At 37.4% G+C, this 23,839-nt stretch overlaps 1 protein-coding gene across 1 annotated transcript in view; it reads right to left on the bottom strand.

Moving 5' to 3' along the window:
* LOC107721324 (absent in melanoma 1 protein-like) overlaps positions 1-23,839 on the bottom strand; it is a 59,757-nt gene that overhangs the window by 25,385 nt on the left and 10,533 nt on the right. Inside the window, exon 2 of the mRNA XM_016529276.1 lies at positions 7,207-7,354. Coding sequence (XP_016384762.1) covers positions 7,207-7,354 — 148 coding nt within the window. The remainder of the gene's footprint in view (positions 1-7,206; positions 7,355-23,839) is intronic.

Genomic DNA, 23,839 nt, shown 5'->3' with positions numbered 1-23,839 from the left:
CTGGGCTAAACTCGGGGACTGGAGCCCTCTCTGGGCTAAACTTGGGGACTGGAACCCTCTCTGGGCTAGACTCGGGGACTGGAGCCCTCTCTCTACTGGACTGGGAAACGGGAGCCCACTCAGGGCTGGACGAGACCAGCAGGGACGAAGGAGAGAGGAGAGGGGGCAAGTCGGCTTCCAGCTCTGTTTCCCAGGCTATAAGGTGGGAAGTTCAGCAGTCCCAGATGTATAATCAGCTCACCCTCAGCCATGGTGCAGTGGGCTCCACTCCACTCCACGCTCTCTCTGTCCACGGCATTCTCCCTCGTGGCGGGCTCTGTTGCCGGCTCTCGCACCTTGGCTGACGTCACTTGCAGCTCCGGCTTAGCGGCGATCCATTGCTCTGTCGCTCCATGTGGCAACCGCTCGTCGGCCGCGGCGATCTCGGGCATGCGCTCCGCGAAGCAGGGAGATGGTGGGCTGGGCACTGGGTCCGGAGTGGCACTGGCGAGATCCCCCTCGGGACAGACGGTGTGACAGTGTCCACACCACAAAGGCGCGAAACTCGAGGGCCTTTCTCGGACGACAGCGCTCTGTATGCAGGGTTTAGACTGGCGTCATAGAACGCACAGAGCGCGTCGTCCGGGTAGCTGGAGAGGTTGGAGAGGACCAGGAACAGTCTGGTGTGGCCCTCGAGTGATCTCTCCCTCTGCTCCAGCAGGAGGAGGAGGTATTCCGGACAAAGGAGGGGATCCATGGACACAACGGAAACAAAAAACACTGAGGAAAAATGGAAACAAAAACGGAGGGAACACACGGAGGTAACTGTTTGCGGTTTGGTATTCTGTCACGATACCGCTACTGTGAGAAGCACGGAGCAAGGAACGAGGAGACGTGGAGTAGACTTCAAACCAGCAGACTTTAATAAACATCAATGGAACCAGGAACACACACGTAGCGGGGATAGACGAACATTCAATACCAGACCAAGAACTCAGAACAGGACTCACTATAAATACACCTGACTTGACGAGGGGATGACGAGACACACCTGGAACTAATGAACAATCAAACACACACTATAAATTAGGGGTGGGAATCACCAGAGGCCTCACAATATGATATTATCACGATACTTGTGTCACGATACAATATTATTGCGGTTTTAAATATATTGCGATATTCTGCGATATATTGCAATTTATAACCTTTTTCCAACTTCAAATTATGTCCTCAAAGGAAAACTTTGACAACATCTGTTTTAACTAAAAAGAAACTTTCAACATTTACTAATGCATTATTAAAATCAACAGTTGTGCTTGTTAACAGTTAATGCACTCTGAATTAACATGAACTAACAGTAAATAACTGTATTCTCATTAACTAACATTAAGAAAGATGAATAAATACTGTAATAAATGTATTGTTCATTGTTCGTTCATGAAAGTTAATACATTAACTAACATTAACTAATGAAACCTTATTGAAAAGTGTTACCTTGGCGTGTTTGTTTTGGTGATTTCAAATATCAACATTGGCTACCAGAAATCACTTACTCTGCCTTTAAATATCAATATATTATTTTTATTCATTTCTATGTAACAGAATCAGATATAAGTTGTTGTTGTTTTTTGACTAATTATCCAAATAATGTATAGTCCTACAAAGCTATTATTATCAGGGCATATGAGCAGAGCAGAGTGTCACTGAAGGTAGCATCATTTTAGCAGCGTTGCCCTTGTACAGCTGAACTAGCCTACACCATGTTACAGCACAGTAGTGCTACTGCAAACCGGAACAAGTATACTGCATAGAAATTTCCTGTCAGCGCGTTATTTGAGCGGATTTTGCTTTTCCGGTGAGCATGAGCGGTGCATGAGCGGAACGCACATTCATAGATCGGAAGCGGAGCGTCAAACCGCGCAGTGACGAGGAGAGTGAAACATGCGCGCTGAACACTGCGGGGCGAGGCACGACGCGGCGCACCATATATATTATTATTATTATATGTAGCCTATATTTTCGGTGCATCCCTACTTACATCCCCGCCTTGTTTACAAATCCGAAGTAAGTCCATACATCCGATTTAAAGCGGACGGGGCTTTCCTGATAACTTTATTTTACTAACTTACTGCATGCTGAAGGTGACCCAGCTGACCTCACCAGAAAAAACTCAACACCATTATCTAGTGGATTGTAAAGAAACTGATTTTATTATTCTACCAAGTAGTATAATAAAAGATTGATACTTGGCGTCCGTGTATCGATACAGTATTGCCGCGGAAAATATCGCGATACTATGCTGTATTGATTTCCCCCCCCACCCCTACTATAAATACACCTGACTTGACAAGGGGATGACGAGACACACCTGGAACTAACGAACAATCAAACACATGGGAAAACTAGGTCAGGGCAGGCACATGGAGAGGGAAAAACACAGATAGAGTCCAGGGGCGTGACAACCATAAGCATAAGTTACTGCTAATATATTTTAAAAAGGGAAGGTGTGTTCTTTGTTTGGCATCATATGGTTATCCATAGAGGAATAAAACCTTGAAGTTTGCTTTGTTGTGGACAACAGAAAGGCCAGCCCTCCTTGAGACTGCTATTGAAGACTTTGTTTGACTTAACTATTGTGTGACTTTGACTTTAGTTTTCTGTCAACTCAGAAGGTCAGACTGAACTGTTGTTATGGAAATCTTAAGGAACAGACACCCAACATTTCAGATCTATTGCTTATGTAATGTGCAACATGACTAAAGTGGACTATGCAATTACCACAGAATGCATGTGTGGACAAACTGACTTCAAAAAATATAAATTAAGTTTAAATTTATATATTTGTACAAGGAAGATTGATAATGATATTGCTAATTTATAAAAGGATTTTGTGATGGTATGTATAATATTTAATTATTATAATGTATATATTAACATATTACATATAATATTTAATTATACAATGTTTAAATCATATTAAACAGGCGGCATATATATGCAAACTCATTCTCTGCCAGCAGGAGGCACTGTTGGAGTGGTAAAGATCAAGGTTTCCCCAGTAACGGTGGAATTATTTTAATGATATTCTAATGGGCCACTTTGTGATATCACAAAACCCGTAAAACAAACGCTGTAGTCCAAATGAGCCATTCGTTGTAGTTCTTGAAAAGGGATTTTTAAAAAACGAAATATCTCCCTTTGGAGTGGACTTTGAAATTTGTAAGTTTGAAGATCTTTTTTATGCCCAAACATACACACTACACACTGACTAAAATTTAAAAAGTGAAAAAGCATAATAGGACCCCTTTAAGCTGTTGTTCACTCAGTTGTTAAGCCTGTGCTGCCCTCTGCAGGCTCATTAAGGAGTTCACAACACTGAAGTTCACTAGAGGTTTACATCATGAATGGAACTGAAACAGATCAGATAATCTGTAAAATAAATATAAATAACCTGATATATACTTATTTCAATAACATCAAACGTTTTTGTTATAAACAAAATTATTATAAAAAAGTATATCTAACACATTTAGGGTGTTTCTTCACCAGTTGCAATTTACCCTGTATTTTCATGTAGTAAGTTAAACCATAGCACAAGAAACAGTTTACAGAACACAGGATTCGAACAGTGAGACTTTTCTACAAAAACCATCCATGCAGAATAAAAAAAAGGACCACATAAAACACAGAATACATTTCAGACAAATCCAGCATCTGTTAGTGTTTGCCTTGTTGTACAGAGAACTGTGACTGCTGTAATCTGATCCTCTGATGAAAGTAGAGCAGCAGCTGCCCAAGGCTAAAGCAAATTAGTCTCTGCATAAGAAATCCAGTCTACTTCCTCTTCCTTACAGTAAATTTTAGTGATGTAATTAATATCAGTATGTTCTTTTCGTTTAGCAGGAAATGACAACCCATAGGAAAGAACAATCAAAAGTGAGATCTCTTTAACATCTCAAATATTTCTCCTAGACAGAAATTAGGTTACTTTAAGATCGAATGGAGATTTTAGCTTGAGTCTCCTGCTTCTCAAACTTGTCTCCTGAGACAAAAACTCTAACAATCTCACAATGGTCTCCTTTAAAGCTTTAAAAGAGATCTCAACAACATCACACACTGTGTTCAGATATTTCTCCTTAGCTAGAGACTCTGGATCTCTCACATTTGTCTCTTTCAAAGCTTTAAAAGAGATCTCAACAACATCACACACTGTGCTCAGATATTTCTCCTTAGCTAGAGACTCTGGTGGTCTCACATTTGTCTCCTCCAAAGTTTCAAACAAGATCTCAACAGCGTCACACACTGTACTCAGATTTTTCTCCTTAGAGACTCTGGTGGTCACAGTGTGTAAAGTTGTTGAGATCTCTTCTAAAGCTTTAAAGAAGACCATTGTGAGAGTGTTAGAGTTTTTGTCTCAGGAGACAAGTTTGAGAACCAGGAGACTCAAGCAAAAGTTTCCATTCAAGGTAACCTTACGGTAACCTCATTTCTGTCTAGGAGAAATGTTTGAAATGGTAAAGAGATCTATTTTTATTTTATTTTTTCTTCCCTCTGGTTAGCTTCAATGTCATTTATCTACACCATTTCAATCAAAGACAATACATGCATTGTCATGTTTAATACTAAACAAAGAAAAAAAACAAAACCAAAAAAAACTGGTACACTAGTGTTACATTTGTTAAAAAAAGGTATTGATCTTATACTAAACATCATGCACTTGTAAGTCCTTTCTAGTGTTTGGAAAATGTGGTGTATACAATGCTGGACATTGAAGATAAATTTAAACATTTAAACTAGTAACCCTTGATATTCTGAAATGTTTAATGCTATTTAAATGATAGTTTTAGTATTTACAATATTAGTAAAAGTTTAACGTTTCTCCTAAAATAAAACTGAAGACATCTTAAGACAAAGCTGATATCTCAATGAGACATATAAGACAATCACCCCTAAGTATCGTGAGCGTAGAGTAACCTCTGTCAGAGCCATAGCTTTGTGGGCAGCACATTGACGCGAAGGCACAACTGCCCCTCAGACCACATGGGTTTGAATCCCAGCTAAAGGTACTTTCTTGCTCCTGTTCAATTCTCACCTGTCCAATTATTTCCTGTCTCTACCTCTACTGACCTGACCATTAAAGGTGAAAAACCCCATTGCAATAAAAAAAAACAACATCTGAGCAGTAAAACATTTTTATAATGGAGTCTTGCAAGAGATTACAGCAATAAAGAGATCTCTCATGTTTCTCACACGTTGTCTCAGTTGTGTCTACTTTTATGTCTCCTAAGGATTTTTAGGAGAAACATCTGAGACACTGTTGAGACTAAAATGAGAAATACATGAGAATCACAACTAAGTCTCCTGAGGTTAGAAAGAGCAACCACTGAGCAATAAAATATTCCTATAATGGAGTTATCTCTTGATAGAGATTTCAGCAAGACAATAAAGAAATATTCTACAGGTGCATCTCAATAAATTAGAATGTCGTGGGAAAGTTCATTTATTTCAGTAATTCAACTCAAATTGTGAAACTCGTGTATTAAATAAATTCAATGCACACAGACTGAAGTAGTTTAAGTCTTTGGTTCTTTTAATTGTGATGATTTTGGCTCACATTTAACAAAAACCCACCAATTCACTATCTCAACAAATTAGAATACTTCATAAGACCAATAAAAAAAAACATTTTTAGTGAATTGTTAGCCTTCTGGAAAGTATGTTCATTTACTGTACATGCACTCAATACTTGGTAGGGGCTCCTTTTGCTTCAATTACTGCCTCAATTCGGCGTGGCATGGAGGTGATCAGTTTGTAGCACTGCTGAGGTGGTATGGAAGCCCACGTTTCTTTGACAGTGGCCTTCAGCTCATCTGCATTTTTTGGTCTCTTGTTTCTCATTTTCCTCTTGACAATACCCCATAGATTCTCTATGGGGTTCAGGTCTGGTGAGTTTGCTGGCCAGTCAAGCACACCAACACCATGGTCATTTAACCAACTTTTGGTGCTTTTGGCAGTGTGGGCAGGTGCCAAATCCTGCTGGAAAATGAAATCAGCATCTTCAAAAAACTGGTCAGCAGAAGGAAGCATGAAGTGCTCCAAAACTTCTTGGTAAACGGGTGCAGTGACGCTGGTTTTCAAAAAACACAATGGACCAACACCAGCAGATGACATTGCACCCCAAATCATCACAGACTGTGGAAACTTAACACTGGACTTCAAGCAACTTGGGCTATGAGCTTCTCCACCCTTCCTCCAGACTCTAGGACCTTGGTTTCCAAATGAAATACAAAACTTGCTCTCATCTGAAAAGAGGACTTTGGACCACTGGGCAACAGTACAGTTCTTCTCCTTAGCCCAGGTAAGACGCCTCTGACATTGTCTGTGGTTCAGGAGTGGCTTAACAAAAGGAATACGACAACTGTAGCCAAATTCCTTGACACGTCTGTGTGTGTGAGTGGCCAGCAAACTCACCAGACCTGAACCCCATAGAGAATCTATGGGGTATTGTCAAGTGGAAAATGAGAAACAAGAGACCAAACAATGCAGATGAGCTGAAGGCCACTGTCAAAGAAACCTGGGCTTCCATATCACCTCAGCAGTGCCACAAACTGATCACCTCCATGCCATGCCGAATTGAGGCAGTAATTAAAGCAGAAGGAGACCCTACCAAGTTATTGAGTACATGTACAGTAAATGAACATACTTTCCAGAAGGCCAACAATTCACTAAAAAAATTTTTTTATTGGTCTTATGAAGCATTCTAATTTGTTGAGATAGTGAATTGGTGGGTTTTTGTTAAATGTGAGCCAAAATCATCACAATTAAAAGAACCAAAGACTTAAACTACAGACATTCTAATTTATTGAGATGCACCTGTATGTTTCTTCCACCACATTCTCTGTTTTGACTTTTTTTCTCAAATATTTCTTATGTCTCATTTGTGTCTACTTCCATTTCTCCTAAGGAATTTTAGGAGAAATATCTAAAATGCTGTTGATACTAAAACGAGAGATATATGAGAATCTCCTGAGCTTAGGAAAAGCAACCACTGAGCAATACATTTTTCCTATGGGAAAGTAAAGAGAATTTGAATACCTGTATTTTATGTAAGGATTAAAAGGTGTATCACCCATGTGATGTCCATTTCATGTCCACTCCACAAGATCCACAGTCAAACAGATAAAAGACAGATAGAGTTACCCGGATCAGAACATTTCCACCTACCTTCCTGTGTTTGCGTTTGGGAGAAGATGGATCTTGAAGTGATGCGAGATCCAGGCTTAGCGTGGAACTAGACCGAGAGCGGACAGGGGTGGGGCAGGTGTCGGTCATCACATAGTCCTCTGTTTGGATGCTCACCTGATCAAAACTCCTGCGGAACAGAGAACCAATTGTTACTGTAGTCTGAAAGAGGACTGACACCCAGATGCCCTAGTTTCCAATGGAGAAGTAAAGTATCAGCGCAAAAGTTCGCAAGGGGAATGTATAAGATTGTATTCTGTTTTTCTGTGTTATCTTGACAGATACTTTTAAAAAATTAATTAAAAGAAGCTTCACCACTAAATCCTCTCTATGTAACCAGGAAAGAACATGTCCAGGTCACATTTTTATGGAAGTAATAATAAAAGAAATAATTAAAATGTAACTGCGATCTCACAATTTTAATTTAAAGTTTATTATTATGAAAAAATCTATTTTTTCAGAATTGAGTAATATAAACTCACAATTCTGAGAAGAAAAGTCTAAATTGTGAGTTATAATCTTGCAATTGCAAGAAAAAGGGTCAGAATTGTGAGATAAAAAGTTGCAATTTTTTTTTTTTTACTTTTAAGAATAATTAATTGTGGCACAGGTTATACATAAATATAAATATAGCACATTGTGTAATAAATATTAAAATTAATTAAGTGAATGTATTGCAAATATATCTTGGAAGAATGTGGTGTTGTGTTTTCAGGTTCAGAATAAATATTAAAGGGATTGTTCACCCAAACATGAAAATGATTTACTCACCCTCAAGCCACCCTAGGTGTATATGACTTTCTTCTTTCAGGCGAATATGATCAGAGTTATATATAAAAAAAATGTCCTGGCTTTTACAAGCTTGGCAGTGAATGGGGGTTGAGATTTTGAAGCCCACAAAAGTGCGTCCATCCATCATAAAAAGTGCTCCACACCACTCCAGGGGGTTAACAAAGGCCTTCTGAAGCAAAGAGATGTGTTTGTGTAAGAAAATATCCATATTTAAAACTTTATAAAGCTTGGAAGAGCCAGGACACTTTTTTAATATAACTCCAAGTGTATTCAGAGGATTGCTTGAGGGTGAGTAAATCATGGGGTAACTTTCATTTTATGGTGAACTATGTCTTTAAGTTCTGCACTTTTGTCCTGTTCACTCTAATCATTATTGTGACAATACAGCAACATGGTAAGTCTTTTAGCATTAAAGTGCAATATTAAGAATTTGCTAACAATGGCCGAATAATCATTGGGGTCTTTATACACTGCATTAAATTCACTGATTAATTGTCATCTTGTTGTCAAAAGGGCTTCCCTCCTGGAATAAAGGTCTCTAGGTGTTGTGCAAGTTCACTATTGCACAATTGAACCTTTTGCAACTAGTAACCACCAGGGAGCAGTCTGAGATTAGTTTTGCTTAGTTGCACAAGTCTGCTATAGCCTTCTTCTTCCTTCAGTGTTTGTCTTCACTTGCAGAATGAATCTTGTGTGGGATATGGCACACCTCACCGGCACAGAAAAAAAGCTTTGGGAATCACCATATAGTCATTCTGCAAGACAATTTCTGTGACTCATTATGCAAAAAAAAAATTAAAGATTAAATGTTTTTTATTCGACTGTTAGAAATACAAGGGGAGGTGCATAAATTATTTGTACGCATCCTTTTTCTACAGAACATGCAGCATTTGAATAAATAAAGCAATTAAAGTACCAAATTTAATCCAAATGACTTTGCAGACTTCATAAAGACACTTCACAGCATGAACAAACCTTGAACGCCATTCGGGGGAAATGACAAAAATGTTCTTTGACAGGTTCTGAAGCGAGGGACTCGCAGATCTTCTGCCCGCAGCGTGTCTGATCAGCTGGGTGGTTCTGACCACAATCCAGTGTTCATGCTTGACTCATCACATCGAAAGAGTTCACATGAATTAAGCTGTTTGGGTGTCGCATGCAATACATGGCTAATGATATTCTGGTTTCTTAATACAATCCAACAGCCCTGCCTCATCCTGCTAGTACAGGTGCATCTCAATAAATTAGAATGTCGTGGAAAAGTTCATTTATTTCAGTAATTCAGCTCAAATTGTGAAACTCGTGTATTAAATAAATGCAATGCACACAGACTGAAGTAGTTTAAGTCTTTGGTTCTTTTAATTGTGATGATTTTGGCTCACATTTAACAAAAACCCACCAATTCAATATCTCAACAAATTAGAATACTTCATAAGACCAATAAAAAAAACATTTTTAGTGAATTGTTGGCCTTCTGGAAAGTATGTTCATTTACTGTACATGTACTCAATAACTTGGTAGGGTCTCCTTCTGCTTTAATTACTGCCTCAATTCGGCGCGGCATGGAGGTGATCAGTTTGTGGCACTACTGAGGTGGTATGGAAGCCCAGGTTTCTTTGACAGTGGCCTTCAGCTCATCTGCATTTTTTGGTCTCTTGTTTCTCATTTTCCTCTTGACAATACAGACAATACAGTTCAGGTCTGGTGAGTTTGCTGGCCACTCAGTTCCTTTATTTCAGTAATTCAACTCAAATTGTGAAACTCGTGTATTAAATAAATTCAATGCACGCAGACTGAAGTAGTTTAAGTCTTTGGTTCTTTTAATTGTGATGATTTTGGTTCACATTTAACAAAAACCCACCAATTCACTATCTCAACTAATTAGAATATGGTGACATGCCAATCAGCTAATCAACTCAAAACACCTGCAACGGTTTCCTGAGCCTTCAAAATGGTCTCTCAGTTTGGTTCACTAGGCTACACAATCATGGGGAAGACTGCTGATCTGACAGTTGTCCAGAAGACAATCATTGACACCCTTCACAAGGAGGGTAAGCCACAAACATTCATTGCCAAAGAAGCTGGCTGTTCACAGAGTGCTGTATCCAAGCATGTTAACAGAAAGTTGAGTGGAAGGAAAAAGTGTGGAAGAAAAAGATGCACAACCAACCGAGAGAACTGCAGCCTTATGAGGATTGTCAAGCAAAATCGATTCAAGAATTTGAGTGAACTTCACAAGGAATGGACTGAGGCTGGGGTCAAGGCATCAAGAGCCACCACACACAGACGTGTCAAGGAATTTGGCTACAGTTGTCGTATTCCTCTTGTTAAGCCACTCCTGAACCACAGACAACGTCAGAGGCGTCTTACCTGGGCTAAGGAGAAGAAGAACTGGACTGTTGCCCAGTGGTCCAAAGTCCTCTTTTCAGATGAGAGCAAGTTTTGTATTTCATTTGGAAACCAAGGTCCTAGAGTCTGGAGGAAGGGTGGATAAGCTCATAGCCCAAGTTGCTTGAAGTCCAGTGTTAAGTTTCCACAGTCTGTGATGATTTGGGGTGCAATGTCATCTGCTGGTGTTGGTCCATTGTGTTTTTTGAAAACCAACGTCACTGCACCCGTTTACCAATAAATTTTGGAGCACTTCATGCTTCCTTCTGCTGACCAGCTTTTTGAAGATGCTGATTTCATTTTCCAGCAGGGTTTGGCACCTGCCCACACTGCCAAATGCACCAAAAGTTGGTTAAATGACCATGGTGTTGGTGTGCTTTACTGGCCAGCAAACTCACCAGACCTGAACCCCATAGAGAATCTATGGGGTATTGTCAAGAGGAAAATGAGGAACAAGAGACCAAAAAATGCAGATGAGCTGAAGGCCACTGTCAAAGAAACCTGGGCTTCCATACCACCTCAGTAGTGCCACAAACTGATCACCTCCATGCCACGCCGAATTGGGGCAGTAATTAAAGCAAAAGGAGCTCCTACCAAGTATTGAGTACATGTACAGTAAATTAACATACTTTCCAGAAGGCCAACAATTCATTAAAAATGTTTTTTTTTATTGGTCTTATGGAGTATTCTAATTTGTTGAGATAGTGAGTTGGTGGGTTTTTGTTAAATGTGAGCCAAAATCATCACAATTAAAAGAACCAAAGACTTAAACTACTTCAGTCTGTGTGCATTGAATTTATTTAATACACGAGTTTCACAATTTGAGTTGAATTACTGAAATAAATGAACTTTTCCACGACATTCTAATTTATTGAGATGCACCTGTAATTGACAAACTACAGTAGGTTTAGACTTTCCAGGAATATTTTATATAAACATCCGTCATATTGTTGCTGGCACCCATCTGTTCAGCTATGGCTGAAAAGGGGTTAAAACTTCAGTTTCCTCTCTGACTGTTTGAGCCCTCTGGGCAAAAGCAGAAATACATGCTCTGGCATGTGTGTTAGTAAGGGAAGCCATGATCTCAGGGCTATGGATGCTAAAGCAAACAACCTGAGACGCCTGTGGCTTTTCATATTTAATCTGAATAAACTCATATCCAGTTCAAGATTTTGTGTCATTTACAGATATCAGTGAGGAGTCATTTCAGTGAATTCTGAATTCGTTTATTGTTTACGTGATGAACAGCAGTGTCAATTTTCTGTCTTTTCAGTCAACAAGCAATCCGTATAGGATAACCCATTAACACAGATTCTGAATGTAAAACAAGATGCAAACAATTTTGAAATATCGATACCGTGACTCCAATGTAGACCAATTAGTAGGTTGTCTGTGTTGGCAAAAGTATTTGAATCTTTTGTTAATGATCAAGTGAAACAGTTCTTAACTGAATATAAAGTTTTAAATGAATTTCAATCAGGCTTTAGATCAGGTCATAGTACAAATAAAAGACATGGAAAACATGAACATGAAACAAAACCCAAACACCAAACCCCACATTACAAAGGTACTATATTAACACTAAAAATTCAACACTATGAACGGTGTACTTTTAACACTAGACAGATTGGGACCATATATGATCTTTAGTAGTGTTAAAATCGACACTTTAAGTGTTAAATTGACACTGCGTTTTTTACTGTGTAGGTTTTAGTGAAATGGCTCTAAATTGGTTCAATAATTATTTATCAGAAAGAACTTAGTGTGTCTCAGTTGAAAATTTTATTTCAAATGAACTAAAAACGATAAAAGGTGTTCCACAGGGTTCTATTTTAGCACCAGTTTTATTTTCTATTTATATTAATGACCTTGGTTGTGGGATAACCTCAGAATTCATTTATATGCTGATGACACAATTATTTACACAGTAGCACATTCGGTGAATCAAGCCATAGAGCTCTTGCAAGAATCATTTCAGTTACTGCAACTGTCATTGTCCAACTTAAAATTGGTTTTAAACTCAAAGAAAACAAAATACATGCTTTTCACTCGTTGTCGCACTGAAATAGATCACCCTATTTCAACTTTACAAGGAGAATCTATTGAAAGAGTAAGTTGTTACAAATACTTGGGTATATGGTTGGATGACAAATTGGGATTTTATGTACATATTGAAAACCTTTAAAAAAAAGCTTAGATTAAAATTGGGTTTTCTTTTTTGCTTAAAGAAATGTTTTCCTTTTGAAGCGAGAAAGAGAATTATACAAAGTTGTTTCCTCTCAGTGTTAGATTATGGTGATGTGATTTATATGCATGCAAGTTTATCTTCACTTAAAAAGTTGGACTATGTATAAAATGCTGCTTTACGTTTTGTGACGAGTGCTTCTTCACGCACTCATCATTGTATATTGTATGAATTGGTGGGATGGTCCTCTTTGTTTCAAAGAAGGAAAGTGCACATGCTGTTGTTTATCGCTAAGGCACTGTTAGGTAAATTACCAATTTATATCTGCAGTCTTTTATCCTTTTATACATGTAATTACAGCACTAGATCTTCTGCTAAATTACTTTTAAAAGTTCCAAGAGTATATTCAGAGCTTGGCAAAACTGCCTTCTCTTTTTTTGCTCCCTCATTATGGAATGAGTTGCAGAGTGTTATTATGCTAGAAACACTCCCCTCTTTAGATTTTTTAAAAAACCTTTTATGGTCTATTCTAAAGGAAACATGTACTTGCTATGAGTAAATTCTTGTTTTGTTTTTTGTTTTTTTTTGTCACATATTTGTAATCATCTGAAGGTAGGGAAAAATTTTGTTTGTTTTATGTGTTTGTAATTGTTTTATTGTGAAACATTTTGTGCTGTCATTTTGGCCAGGACTCCCTGGAAGAAGAGATTTGCATCTCAATGGGACTATCCTGGTAAAATAAAGGATAAATAAAAATAAATAAATAAAACGTGTTACTGTGACTCAAATTCACTTGATAGGAATTGCTGATCTACAGTAGCTTATCTTCACCTGACTCACCTGGGTTCCAATGTATGTGACTAATAACAAAATGTGTGTTGACCTGTCACATACAGTAAAAAATTTTGATTATGTGTCATAAAACACATGATCTGTTCATCCTAACTCACACGCCTCCTTAAAAGTATCATTTTGTTATTTACTTATTACTGAATAAAACAAGCATCCACCCAATCACATCAGAGCACGTCACATGTGTCTAGTCAGCATTTGTCCCTGTCATAAATAATATCATTCATCATTAATATCATGGTCATTCGTCACTTTGATAAACTATTTAATAAATGCAGGAGTGGCAGAGCTTTGTGAATGACAGACATCCGAATCTCTGGAAATCTGTTGCCCTTTCTGTGGAATTATGCTGCTGATTCTGTGCACACCTATCAATAATACATACCATACACAATAGTCTGATTGTTTATGCCGCAACCAGTGTTGGGCAAGTTACTCTGAAAATGTAATCAAATTACTGATTACTCCTTTTAAAAGTAATCATGTTACTGTTCTGATTACTTTATTTCAAAAGTAATTAGTAATTAGTTACATTACTAGTTACGTTACTTTTTTCTCAATTAAATTGATGAAATCCCAGCATACACGGAATAGATGAATAACAATTTATTTGTTTTAGATATTTTATGTTTATATTTCTATTTTGCGGGAGTGCCGTGAATCATTTTATTCTCCCGCATCCCGCACACACACGAGTCTCTGCACTCGCCTATCAAGTCTTGTCCCGCGCCGCACTCTGTTGCGTCGGGTCTCGCGGGAGAGCAGGTCTCTAATCTACTGGCACTTGACTCGACAGTGCGTGTGCTTGTGCTACATCCTTTTTACAATCTCCAGATTATAAAACACAGCATTCTGTCAGCAATGTAACGCGGCAGTAACGTATAGAGACCTCGGCTTGTAACTATACTCTAATTACTATTTTGAAAATTATAACGTGTTAAATTACTCCGTTACTAAAAAAAGTAATCAAATTACAATAACACGTTACTAAGTAATGCGTTACTGCCCAACACTGGCCGCAACCAAACTGAACTGTTTCAAGCACTGTTTTTCAGTCTCACACTCAAATAAATCTCCATTACTGCTCTAGCAATCTTTCTTCCAATGAGGATGGAGATCTGCCAGTGTCTGCCAGTGAAACTAAAAATATTAAAAATAGTATTTGTTAATTGACATATAGCTGAAATAAAATAAAAATATTAAATGGAATGCTTTGAAAAATTAAACAAAAATGAGAAATGTTGTCTTGGCAATGAACTGAAATTATATTTAAGCTGCAGTAAAATGACAACTGCAGTAAAACAAAACTGAGATAAAAAATAAAGCTAAAGAAATAAAAAATAATAAAATGACAAAAGCACCAAGTTACTAAAGCTTAAACTGAAATTAAATAATACTTTTTATTTAAAGGGGTCATATGACGTTGCTAAAAAGAACATTATTTTGTGTATTTGGTGTAATGCAATGTGTTTATGCGGTTTAAGGTTTAAAAAACATTATTTTCCACATACTGTACATTATTGTTGCTCCTCTATGCCCCGCCTTTCTGAAACATGTCGATTTTTACAAAGCTCATCGTTCTGAAAAGCGAGGTGTATGCTGATTGGCCAGCTATCCAGTGCGTTGTGATTGGCTGAATACCTCAAGCGTGTGACGGAAATGTTACGCCCCTTAACATACTGTGTTTCCGTGTGTCACGGTGTGACGAGACAAAAGCAATAAAACCCATTACAAACGAGCATCCAGTGGGGACATAATTACTGATTATAATGACTTATACTGTCTTTTTACGCGTTGCGTTGCATCGCGCCGCGTAAACATAAAACTCTTGTCTGCATTTGTGATCGGAGAAATGACAAACAACAAGTGCTACTCCACACTGCCCAAAACTCACGTTTGAATCATCAGTGGCAAATTCTTGAAATATAAAAAATGTACTTTCATGCTGTGAGTCAAAAGCGCCAGACTGTCCTTCCAAAGTTGGAACTGCCCCACTTTATAGAACAGCCTTTGAGCACAGACCCATTGTATGCTACTCTGCAGGTTCAGGAAACAGTCTTCCATAAAATGCGTCACACACGACAGGCTTGAGTGAGCGGAGGCCGGCGGCCTTGAGAATGGCGCGGCCGGCGGATTCGACGAAGGAGCGGCCGGCGGGCGTGCGGCAACCACATGTGACGACCCCGGGCTGGACTCCGCTTTGTCCACAGTGAAAGCCGATCCGGCGATCCACAGCGCGAAGTTGATGTATTTCCTCAGCGACCAGTACGGATCAGCTCCAGGCATGACGAAGCGGATATCATCCTCTTTTGGAAGACCAAACAAAGTAGTTTCGCTTTCACAACTAAACACACAGCATCTCCACGACATGGTGCCGGCGGCAACAACAATACTACAGTGAGAATAAAAGTTACGCCTTCTTTCTTTGCGTGAACATTTGGGCGGCGTTATGCAAATCTTCCCACACAGTGACGTAGATATGTGGGGGCGTTTTTAAACTAGCCGTTTTAGGAGGGGGCGTGGACAAGTCTTAACTTTTATAAAGAATATCTCTTTGGATTTGAGACTTTAGTCTTTGCAACTTTACAGATCTTCTTTATGCACCAAGAGCTTGTAACACTCCAAAGAGAAAGGAAAAATTTAAATCGCATCATTTGACTCCTTTAAACAATATTAATAATATTTTTTTCTGTTGATTGTCTGTATGTGAATATATATGAGTGTTTATGTTATAACTTTGTGTCGTTATAACAAGTTGTTTTTGTTATGTAAACTTAAAATCAATAAAGATATTTAAAAAAAAGAAAATCTATATTTTCTACTGATTACATTTTTAATATTCAGATAAACAAAAATAAACCAGGCTCAGTTTTGGTGTTTTGGAAGATATATCACTAATATACAGATGAGAAAAAAAGGATTAATTACTTCCAACTGACGTGAGAGCAGTTCTGATAACCTAGTATAATTCATAAACTTTGGAGGAAAATAATTCTCTAACAGGACATTGAAACAATCAAACTTGGACTGTAAATCTATATTTAAAGGGATTTATGTTTTAGGAAAATGCATTTGAGAGGATTGGGGTACTACTTTCAAGCAAGCAAGCAAATATTTGTGAGAGCTTTGTGCTACGACTAAGATCCACAGCAGAGGCTGCTCTTACTAAGACCGCTGCTCCGTCAGGAGCATTGGGCCACACCTAACTGTTACATAACACTGACATTCTGACCCAAATCCACATGCTTTCTGACCACCCCCCAAAGACATGGAAAATAGTCAGTGCTGCATCAGTTTCTTGCGAGATAAGAGTGTGTGTGTGTCCAGGTCATGTGTATAAAAGGGTTTTGTGTGTGTGTGTGTGTGTGTGAGTGTGCGCACAATGAAACCCAATACCTTTGTGTACAAGGTCCACATTTTATGTTCATGTTTACATTCATCTGAGAGAGTGTGCCTTTTGTTCTCTATGTCTTCTGTTATGGTTGTGTCTGAAATTACCAAATAAGCACACGCCAGCTTATTTTTGACTCTCTTATAAAGCAATATTCTGCAATGCTTCATACTTATTAAAGACTAGCACAAATCCAGAACACAGCATTTAAAGGGACAGTTCACCCCAAAATTTCACCCGTGTCATTATTTACTCATAAGTTGTTCCAGACCTTATAGCATTCTTTCTATTGTGGAACATAAAGGAGAAATGCACCGGCCAATATGTGTTATTTAATAAATGGAGAGCCAAGCTGTTAAACTTTAAAATGTCAAAAAACACTATAAAGGTATCATAAATGTTGTCCACATGCAATATACTCCAAGCCATACAATGTCTCTGTGTAAGGAACAGATCAAAATTCAAGGCGTTCAATGCTGTTCAAGTCGTTTAAATGACAACTTTTATGTTGCTTTTTTTGTAATTTTGGATTTCACATTCGTTATATGGACAAAACGCTATTATTTATTATTCTTTACTTAATTTGTGTTACACAGAAGAAAGAAAAATATATTGGTTTGGAAAGACATGAAGGTGAATAAATTATTTTTATTTGGGTGAATTTTTCCTTTAAAATAAATAAGATCAAATAGTTAAATATACTGTAACTAGGAACAATAAATGTGACCAGAAACTCATCTGATGCATCTTTTGGCATCATGGTACAGGTGTCTAAACAACTGAATACACAAGAATGAGACAAATTACGCATGATGAGCTGTTGCACACAGTATTAGCAGAGCCACACCCCTTCATCACATAAAACAGAACAAACATGGCATACAGAGTGTCAAATGCTTCCAGTGCATTCCTGAAATTCAGGATATAGGATGTGGAAAATCATGCATGGAAAGACAACAACCGACATGATAATAATAAAATTAAAAATTATTACACATTTTTTAAATGTATTTACGCTTTCTTAATTTCACTCAGTATTGGCAGGTGCTGCAAAAACGTTAAACTCAATTTTAGACTGTGGTTGTTTTTCTTGAATAACAGCAAGAGTGTACATAAGAATATTTTTTGAAAACCGCATTAAAGCATTGCATCATAACAGGCAACTCTGAATCACTAGATTCACAATGCGAGATGCTGAGCTGCCACTAGGGATGTTTTGTGTTTCTAAAGAGCAGTAATGAGACCAAAAGGTCTCACCCTTGTTTTTATCTTGGGCTTCCATTGAACAAAATGATCTGAAGCTCCCATAACCTTTCAGGATGATTTCATTTTACACACACACACTCAAAGGTCACACTAAATATGGTGATGGTATTAAAACAATGTGGCCTGGTCAGTTTCACACCTTATTTTGAAAACATCGAATCAACTTTTCTTTTTAAATGATTATTGTCCCAAAGACAGAAGTATTTTTGTGTGGTAATGGAGCGAAGAGGCTTGTTAAATGTAAACTTCCACTGTGGCAGATGTAAAGCCATGATATTCTTTACGTAATAGACTGTAAACTGATTCACCTGTCATCACAAACAAATGAAGGCCATGACAAAGAGCTTCTGATGGAGAGAGAGAGAAAGAGGGAAGAAATAAAAGAGGAAAGAAGAGAATGTCATTATATAACATCAATGAATATATATTTGGTGAAATACTTTCCAAGCATTTGTTAACTCTCCCTGACATTACTGATACCAAGGCTACCCAGAAAGATCTACATAAAGAATTTGCATATATATTTAATAAAATGTATTTATTATAAAGAAATAAAATATAATTACAATATTTATAATATTTAGTCATTTCTATATTACTTATTTGATCATTTGTGTGACTGACACTACTGGAATATATGTAGTAGGTTTAGGTGTCTCGCTAAGGAGAGAGGTATGATAAGATTAATGAGTTTAAAGGTGAATTGTTGTGATAATGGTCATAGTAATATTAATGATAACACTAAAGTTTTGAGTCTTAATGACTGTGCTGTGGGGGAACCTATGACATATTTATATACCATTGCACTTGTATTTATATGGCACTCCAAGGTACTTGAAAAACATTTTGCAACAGCTGGTTCCACTGTTTGTTTAACATCGATTTTCTGACCTCTTCTATTTTAAATCATAGCTTTAAAGAATGTCATTCTGCTACTTTACTAATCCTCTCACATACACTCAGTACAAAAACCACAGTCAGTCTTCTTTTTTATATCAGTTTTAAAGAAAGTCATTGTGTTACCTTACTAATCCTCTCACATACACGTAGTACAAAAAACAGTCAGTAGCCTGAACCATGTCAGATATATGTATAGTTTGAGTTCCTAAGCCTTGCAAGCTAATTCCTTTCAGTGTCTTTCCTGTTAACACACGTCTCCCTGTGTCTGTCTTCATCTCCCTGGGATTATGTGTCTTTTAGAATGCTTCAGTTTTTGGTTTTGAATTCATTACGTGATGGATGTCACTGAGTCTCCCCTCAGGATGTGGGTTTGATATCCCCAATAAAACCTGATTTAATGCAAACTGCGTAGAATGCAATACAATGAATCTGAGAATCAAGTGACATTCATTTCTCACAGTAAATATGAGTATTTTCTCTCAGGTGTTTTGGAAAGCATCTGAAATACATACAATATCAACATTCATGCCAAAAACATTCAGAATATGGAAAACAACATTTTTTTTGGTTTATAGCCTAGTATAGGGTTGTCATGAACAGAATTATGAAACAAACTAAATGTCTTTCCACCCTTGATACGCTCTTAAAATAATGGTTCTTTAAGTGGCATCATTGGTTCCATCAAGAACCTTTACATTCATTGAACCTTTCCATTCCACAAAAAGTTCTTTAGATTATTAAATTGTTATTCACACTAAGGTTCTTTTGGGAAACTTAGAATGACATCTTCCCTGAGATACCATTTTTTATCAACCTTTAATCAGTGATTAATTAGTAAGTGCAAAATATAGTTTGTGAGGTATTTACAGAATGAGACTGACACAATGGCTTCTCATCTTCACATTATGACAGTAAGGTTACAAATCTTTTAACTAATCTGTTGATTTATTATTGTAGATGTAGTTAAATTACTATAATTACCATTGCACTGAATAACTGCATTTCTAACATACTAGAAGGTATTTTAATCACTGTAAATAGTCGTAGTCAGTGCATGATTAGATTCAAGTGAAGCTGCCAGAGAATCGTCACTACTACAATTTTACTTAAGCTACAGTATGCTGAAAAAAAAAAGTTATTTAAAAATAACCTCTCAGTGATCATGCAACTCCTCTAAACAGATCACAGCCTAGTTATGTGTCAGCCTGTGCATTTCAGAAACCTTATATTCACATAAAGATAAGACAAAAATATGCATGATAAGGGAAGAAATTACAAGATTAAAATATCAGTGGCAAGTTACCACAAAAAGAACCGTAATTAAACTTGTAATAGCAAAAGCATCATTTACAAATTTAAAACTGTCAATGATATGCCAGACAAAAAAATGTGCATCATTACAACTGAGCTTACAAAGCTGTTTTCTCGTGTTTTTAAAAAGATTGTTGCAAACAACATGAACAGTGTCAACTGTCGCCCGCTGAGGTTAGAGATAATAACTTCCAGCTTTTAAGCCTTCCTTTATTATTATTATTGCTATTACAAAAGGTGCTGATGAATCAGATTTTTAGTAATTCCCCTCGAAGGTCACAGGGAATATAATAAACTGTATTCAAAGAATAAAAACAACTTCAGAACTGGTTTCCCTGGTTATATTAGGAACCTTTATTAACTCACAGCCTATGATCAGACAGACATGTACAAATATACAAAAAGCATTATTAAATAAACTGCAATGTGAAGGAGTGATCAGCTTCTGTTTTATCTTGCTCACTGGGTCATTTCTCAATCACTCTTTGCACATTCCTGCAGCATGAGTCTGTGTGCTTATAGGAACATGCAGAGCAGCCCAAGACAAAGAGCTTTTCAGACAAAAAGAGGGGTGAATGTCAAGATAGAAACCCTCCAGCACTTTTCCCCAACTTATTACAAATACAGATACCAGAAGTGAAGAACTGGTGGTCTGTGATGATCGAAACGTTAACCATTTCATTGTCAGTGGCATGCCAACAAAACAACAATGTAGGTCACATCCTCTTCTGTACGTTTGAATTTTTCCTCAAATAAAATAAAATGGTAACATTTTATAATCTCAGAAGAAAAGGTACAAAAGCTGTCACTGGGACAGTAACTTTTAAATATGTTCACTTTAGTACCTTATTTATAGCTAAAGGGTGCATAATAGTTCCTTAAAAGTACCTATTAGTACCAAAAGTTTACATATTAGCACCTTTTGAACGGGTACTGCCCCAGTGACAGATTTTGTACCTTTTTTCTGAGAGCGTATAATCCTGTATGTTAACATTAGTTAATGCAATAGATTACATGACATAATGCACATTACTTTTACAACATTTTGTCACGAATCCGGTCCGTGGTTTTCCGTCTGCTCGCCACCAGATGTTGCCTTCCAATTACATTGACTCTCACACTACACAAACTGTTGCATGTCACCCCGGACTACATTTCCCATCATCCATTGCACTGATTACACACACAGCTGTCACCAATCAAACACCCTATATAAACCATGGACTTCCTCTTCCTCACTGCCGAGTATTGTATTGCGTTTATTCATTCTTCAAGCGATAGCTACATTACGGAGCCATTCCGAGTTTCCTGATTTTAGTTTAGTCTTGTTCATAGTCTAGTTACCGGAATCTGTATTCTAGTCTGTTTATCTCGTCCTGTCTGTCTTGGATTACCTCTTTGTATTGCCGTTTCGGACTCTGTATGTACCTCGCCTGGATTATCGTCTGTCTGCCTGGATTACTTGTTTGCCTCGCCCTCTGGATTACGTTCGCTGTTGATTGACCCACGCCTGTTTACCGGACTTCTCTTGTGTCTTTCCTGTGCTATATCTGTTTGCTGGTGTTAGACCCTGCCTGTTTCTGATCATGTCTTCAAATAAAGCCTTGTATATGGATCCGCACGTTTCCTCTGCTCACTCCGTAACACATTTATTAATCAGGGATAGGTTTATTTCTACATGAATTTATACATTTTGTTCATTTACATTTTGTTCATGTACATTTTCAGTGTTACTTTATGACATTCATTAATGTTAATAACTTTATTGTAAAATGTTACCAGTAAAATGTTATTGTATATTGACATGTAGACAATTTGATTTTCCTTGATACATTAAAAAAGTGTATTCCATCAAAAAAAAAAAAAAAGTCAGCACTATAGTGTGTTGTTTATTTTTTGTGTTGCCTTGGCAGCAGCAAATTTAAAGCAGAAACCTGAGTCATTTATCATGCCAAATCTGGAAAGAAACCCTGAAATGTGTCAACTGAATACAAACACATACTGTAGGTGCTTCAGGCAAAAAAAGATTGTATCATTAAAGACAAGCTGTAAAACAATGGGGAAATATAGAGAAACAAAAGTAAGGCCAATGTTCATGCTTAAAACTCATCTATGACTGTTCTGAGTGGAACAAATCACTTTTATTTCTGCTTTACAAAACCGTTCACAGTGTTGCACATCCAGATGTTTGCCGACCACATTGAGTCACTGCTCCTCCACAGCTTTCTAATATATGCCAGTTTTAGAACAAATCTGGCAATGGTAACAATTACTCTGCTGAGATCCATCCATGCAGGATTTTTGCTTAAACCAAACACACTGTACAGGTTTGGCTTTACTTGTGAGGGCCTCACAAATATAGAGAAATATGCCAAAAACAGACTTGCAAGGACATCTGAACTTGCCCATTTAAACAGCTCATAAATAGGCCAAATCACCCTTACAACAAAGATTTTGATTGCCAAATTCTGTTTCAAATATATGATGTAAACAATGCAACTTAAAATGAACAAGAAAATTAATTTGCAATCATAAAATAAATTTTGGGTAAATGCAAAATGTATTTAAAAATATAAATATTTTTGCTTTATTGGCAAGTTTTGTTTTAAATCTACTGATATCAACAAGTTTGTGTGATGATTAGGTTTAGGTTTGGGAATAGCAAACATCACCTCTGTATAAAAAAACACTACATCTAAGAGTTGTCGTCACTAATATAGTAAAACCACCGTGAGTTCTCTTAGCATGTTTATGTCATGACAACAAAGCTTCCAGCAATATCAGTCATCGTTATGAAGTGCTGGATTTTTCTCAACCCCCACCTGCCTGCAACACACACACACACACACACACACACGCCCTGCCCACAGGCAAATTTAAGCAGCTCTTTCTCATTTCCAACTGATCAGTGTTTCCACACAGTGTGATCATAAACCGTTTGGCTTGACTTTTTAATAGCCTGAAAAGGCTAATGGACCTGCTGTGAGCCCCTTTACATTCTCAAACACTTAGTGTTGCCAACTGTGAATGTATATATGTGTTTTTCATTTCATGTATGTAATTTGCTTCTGTTGTACAGGTGATCCTAAATCTCACACACTGTTTTTCAGAGCCTTTTAGTTCATTTAGTGTTTGGTAGATTAATCCCTTCTTTACAAACGTGTGTTGTACTTTGTTGCCTAAAACCTAAAGATAGAAAATATAAGTGTTCTGTTTGTACACAACAACCACTGACTTAATGCTAGTTAAATTAACAATAACTGAGCAAATTGGCTGATGAATCAATAAATTAGTCAGTTCATATGTCAGTTTGTAAATTCAGTGTAATAAATATAATTGTCTCTATAAATAGACATATGTATGGTAGTGCTGTGTTCAAAATATCGATACGACGATGTATCGTCACAGAGATTTGACGATACGAGTATCGATACAGCTGGCCCTGTATCGATATTGTGGCACGTGTGCAGCAGTGGACCGCGCTTAATTTGTTTAAAATTTTACAACGTTTAAAATGGAGTAGAAAAGTG

Source organism: Sinocyclocheilus rhinocerous, unplaced genomic scaffold (genome assembly GCF_001515625.1).
Source record: "Sinocyclocheilus rhinocerous isolate Xijiao unplaced genomic scaffold, SAMN03320098_v1.1 scaffold432, whole genome shotgun sequence".
Taxonomy (NCBI): Eukaryota; Metazoa; Chordata; class Actinopteri; order Cypriniformes; family Cyprinidae; genus Sinocyclocheilus; species Sinocyclocheilus rhinocerous.
This window is presented reverse-complemented; position numbering and strand designations above follow the sequence as displayed.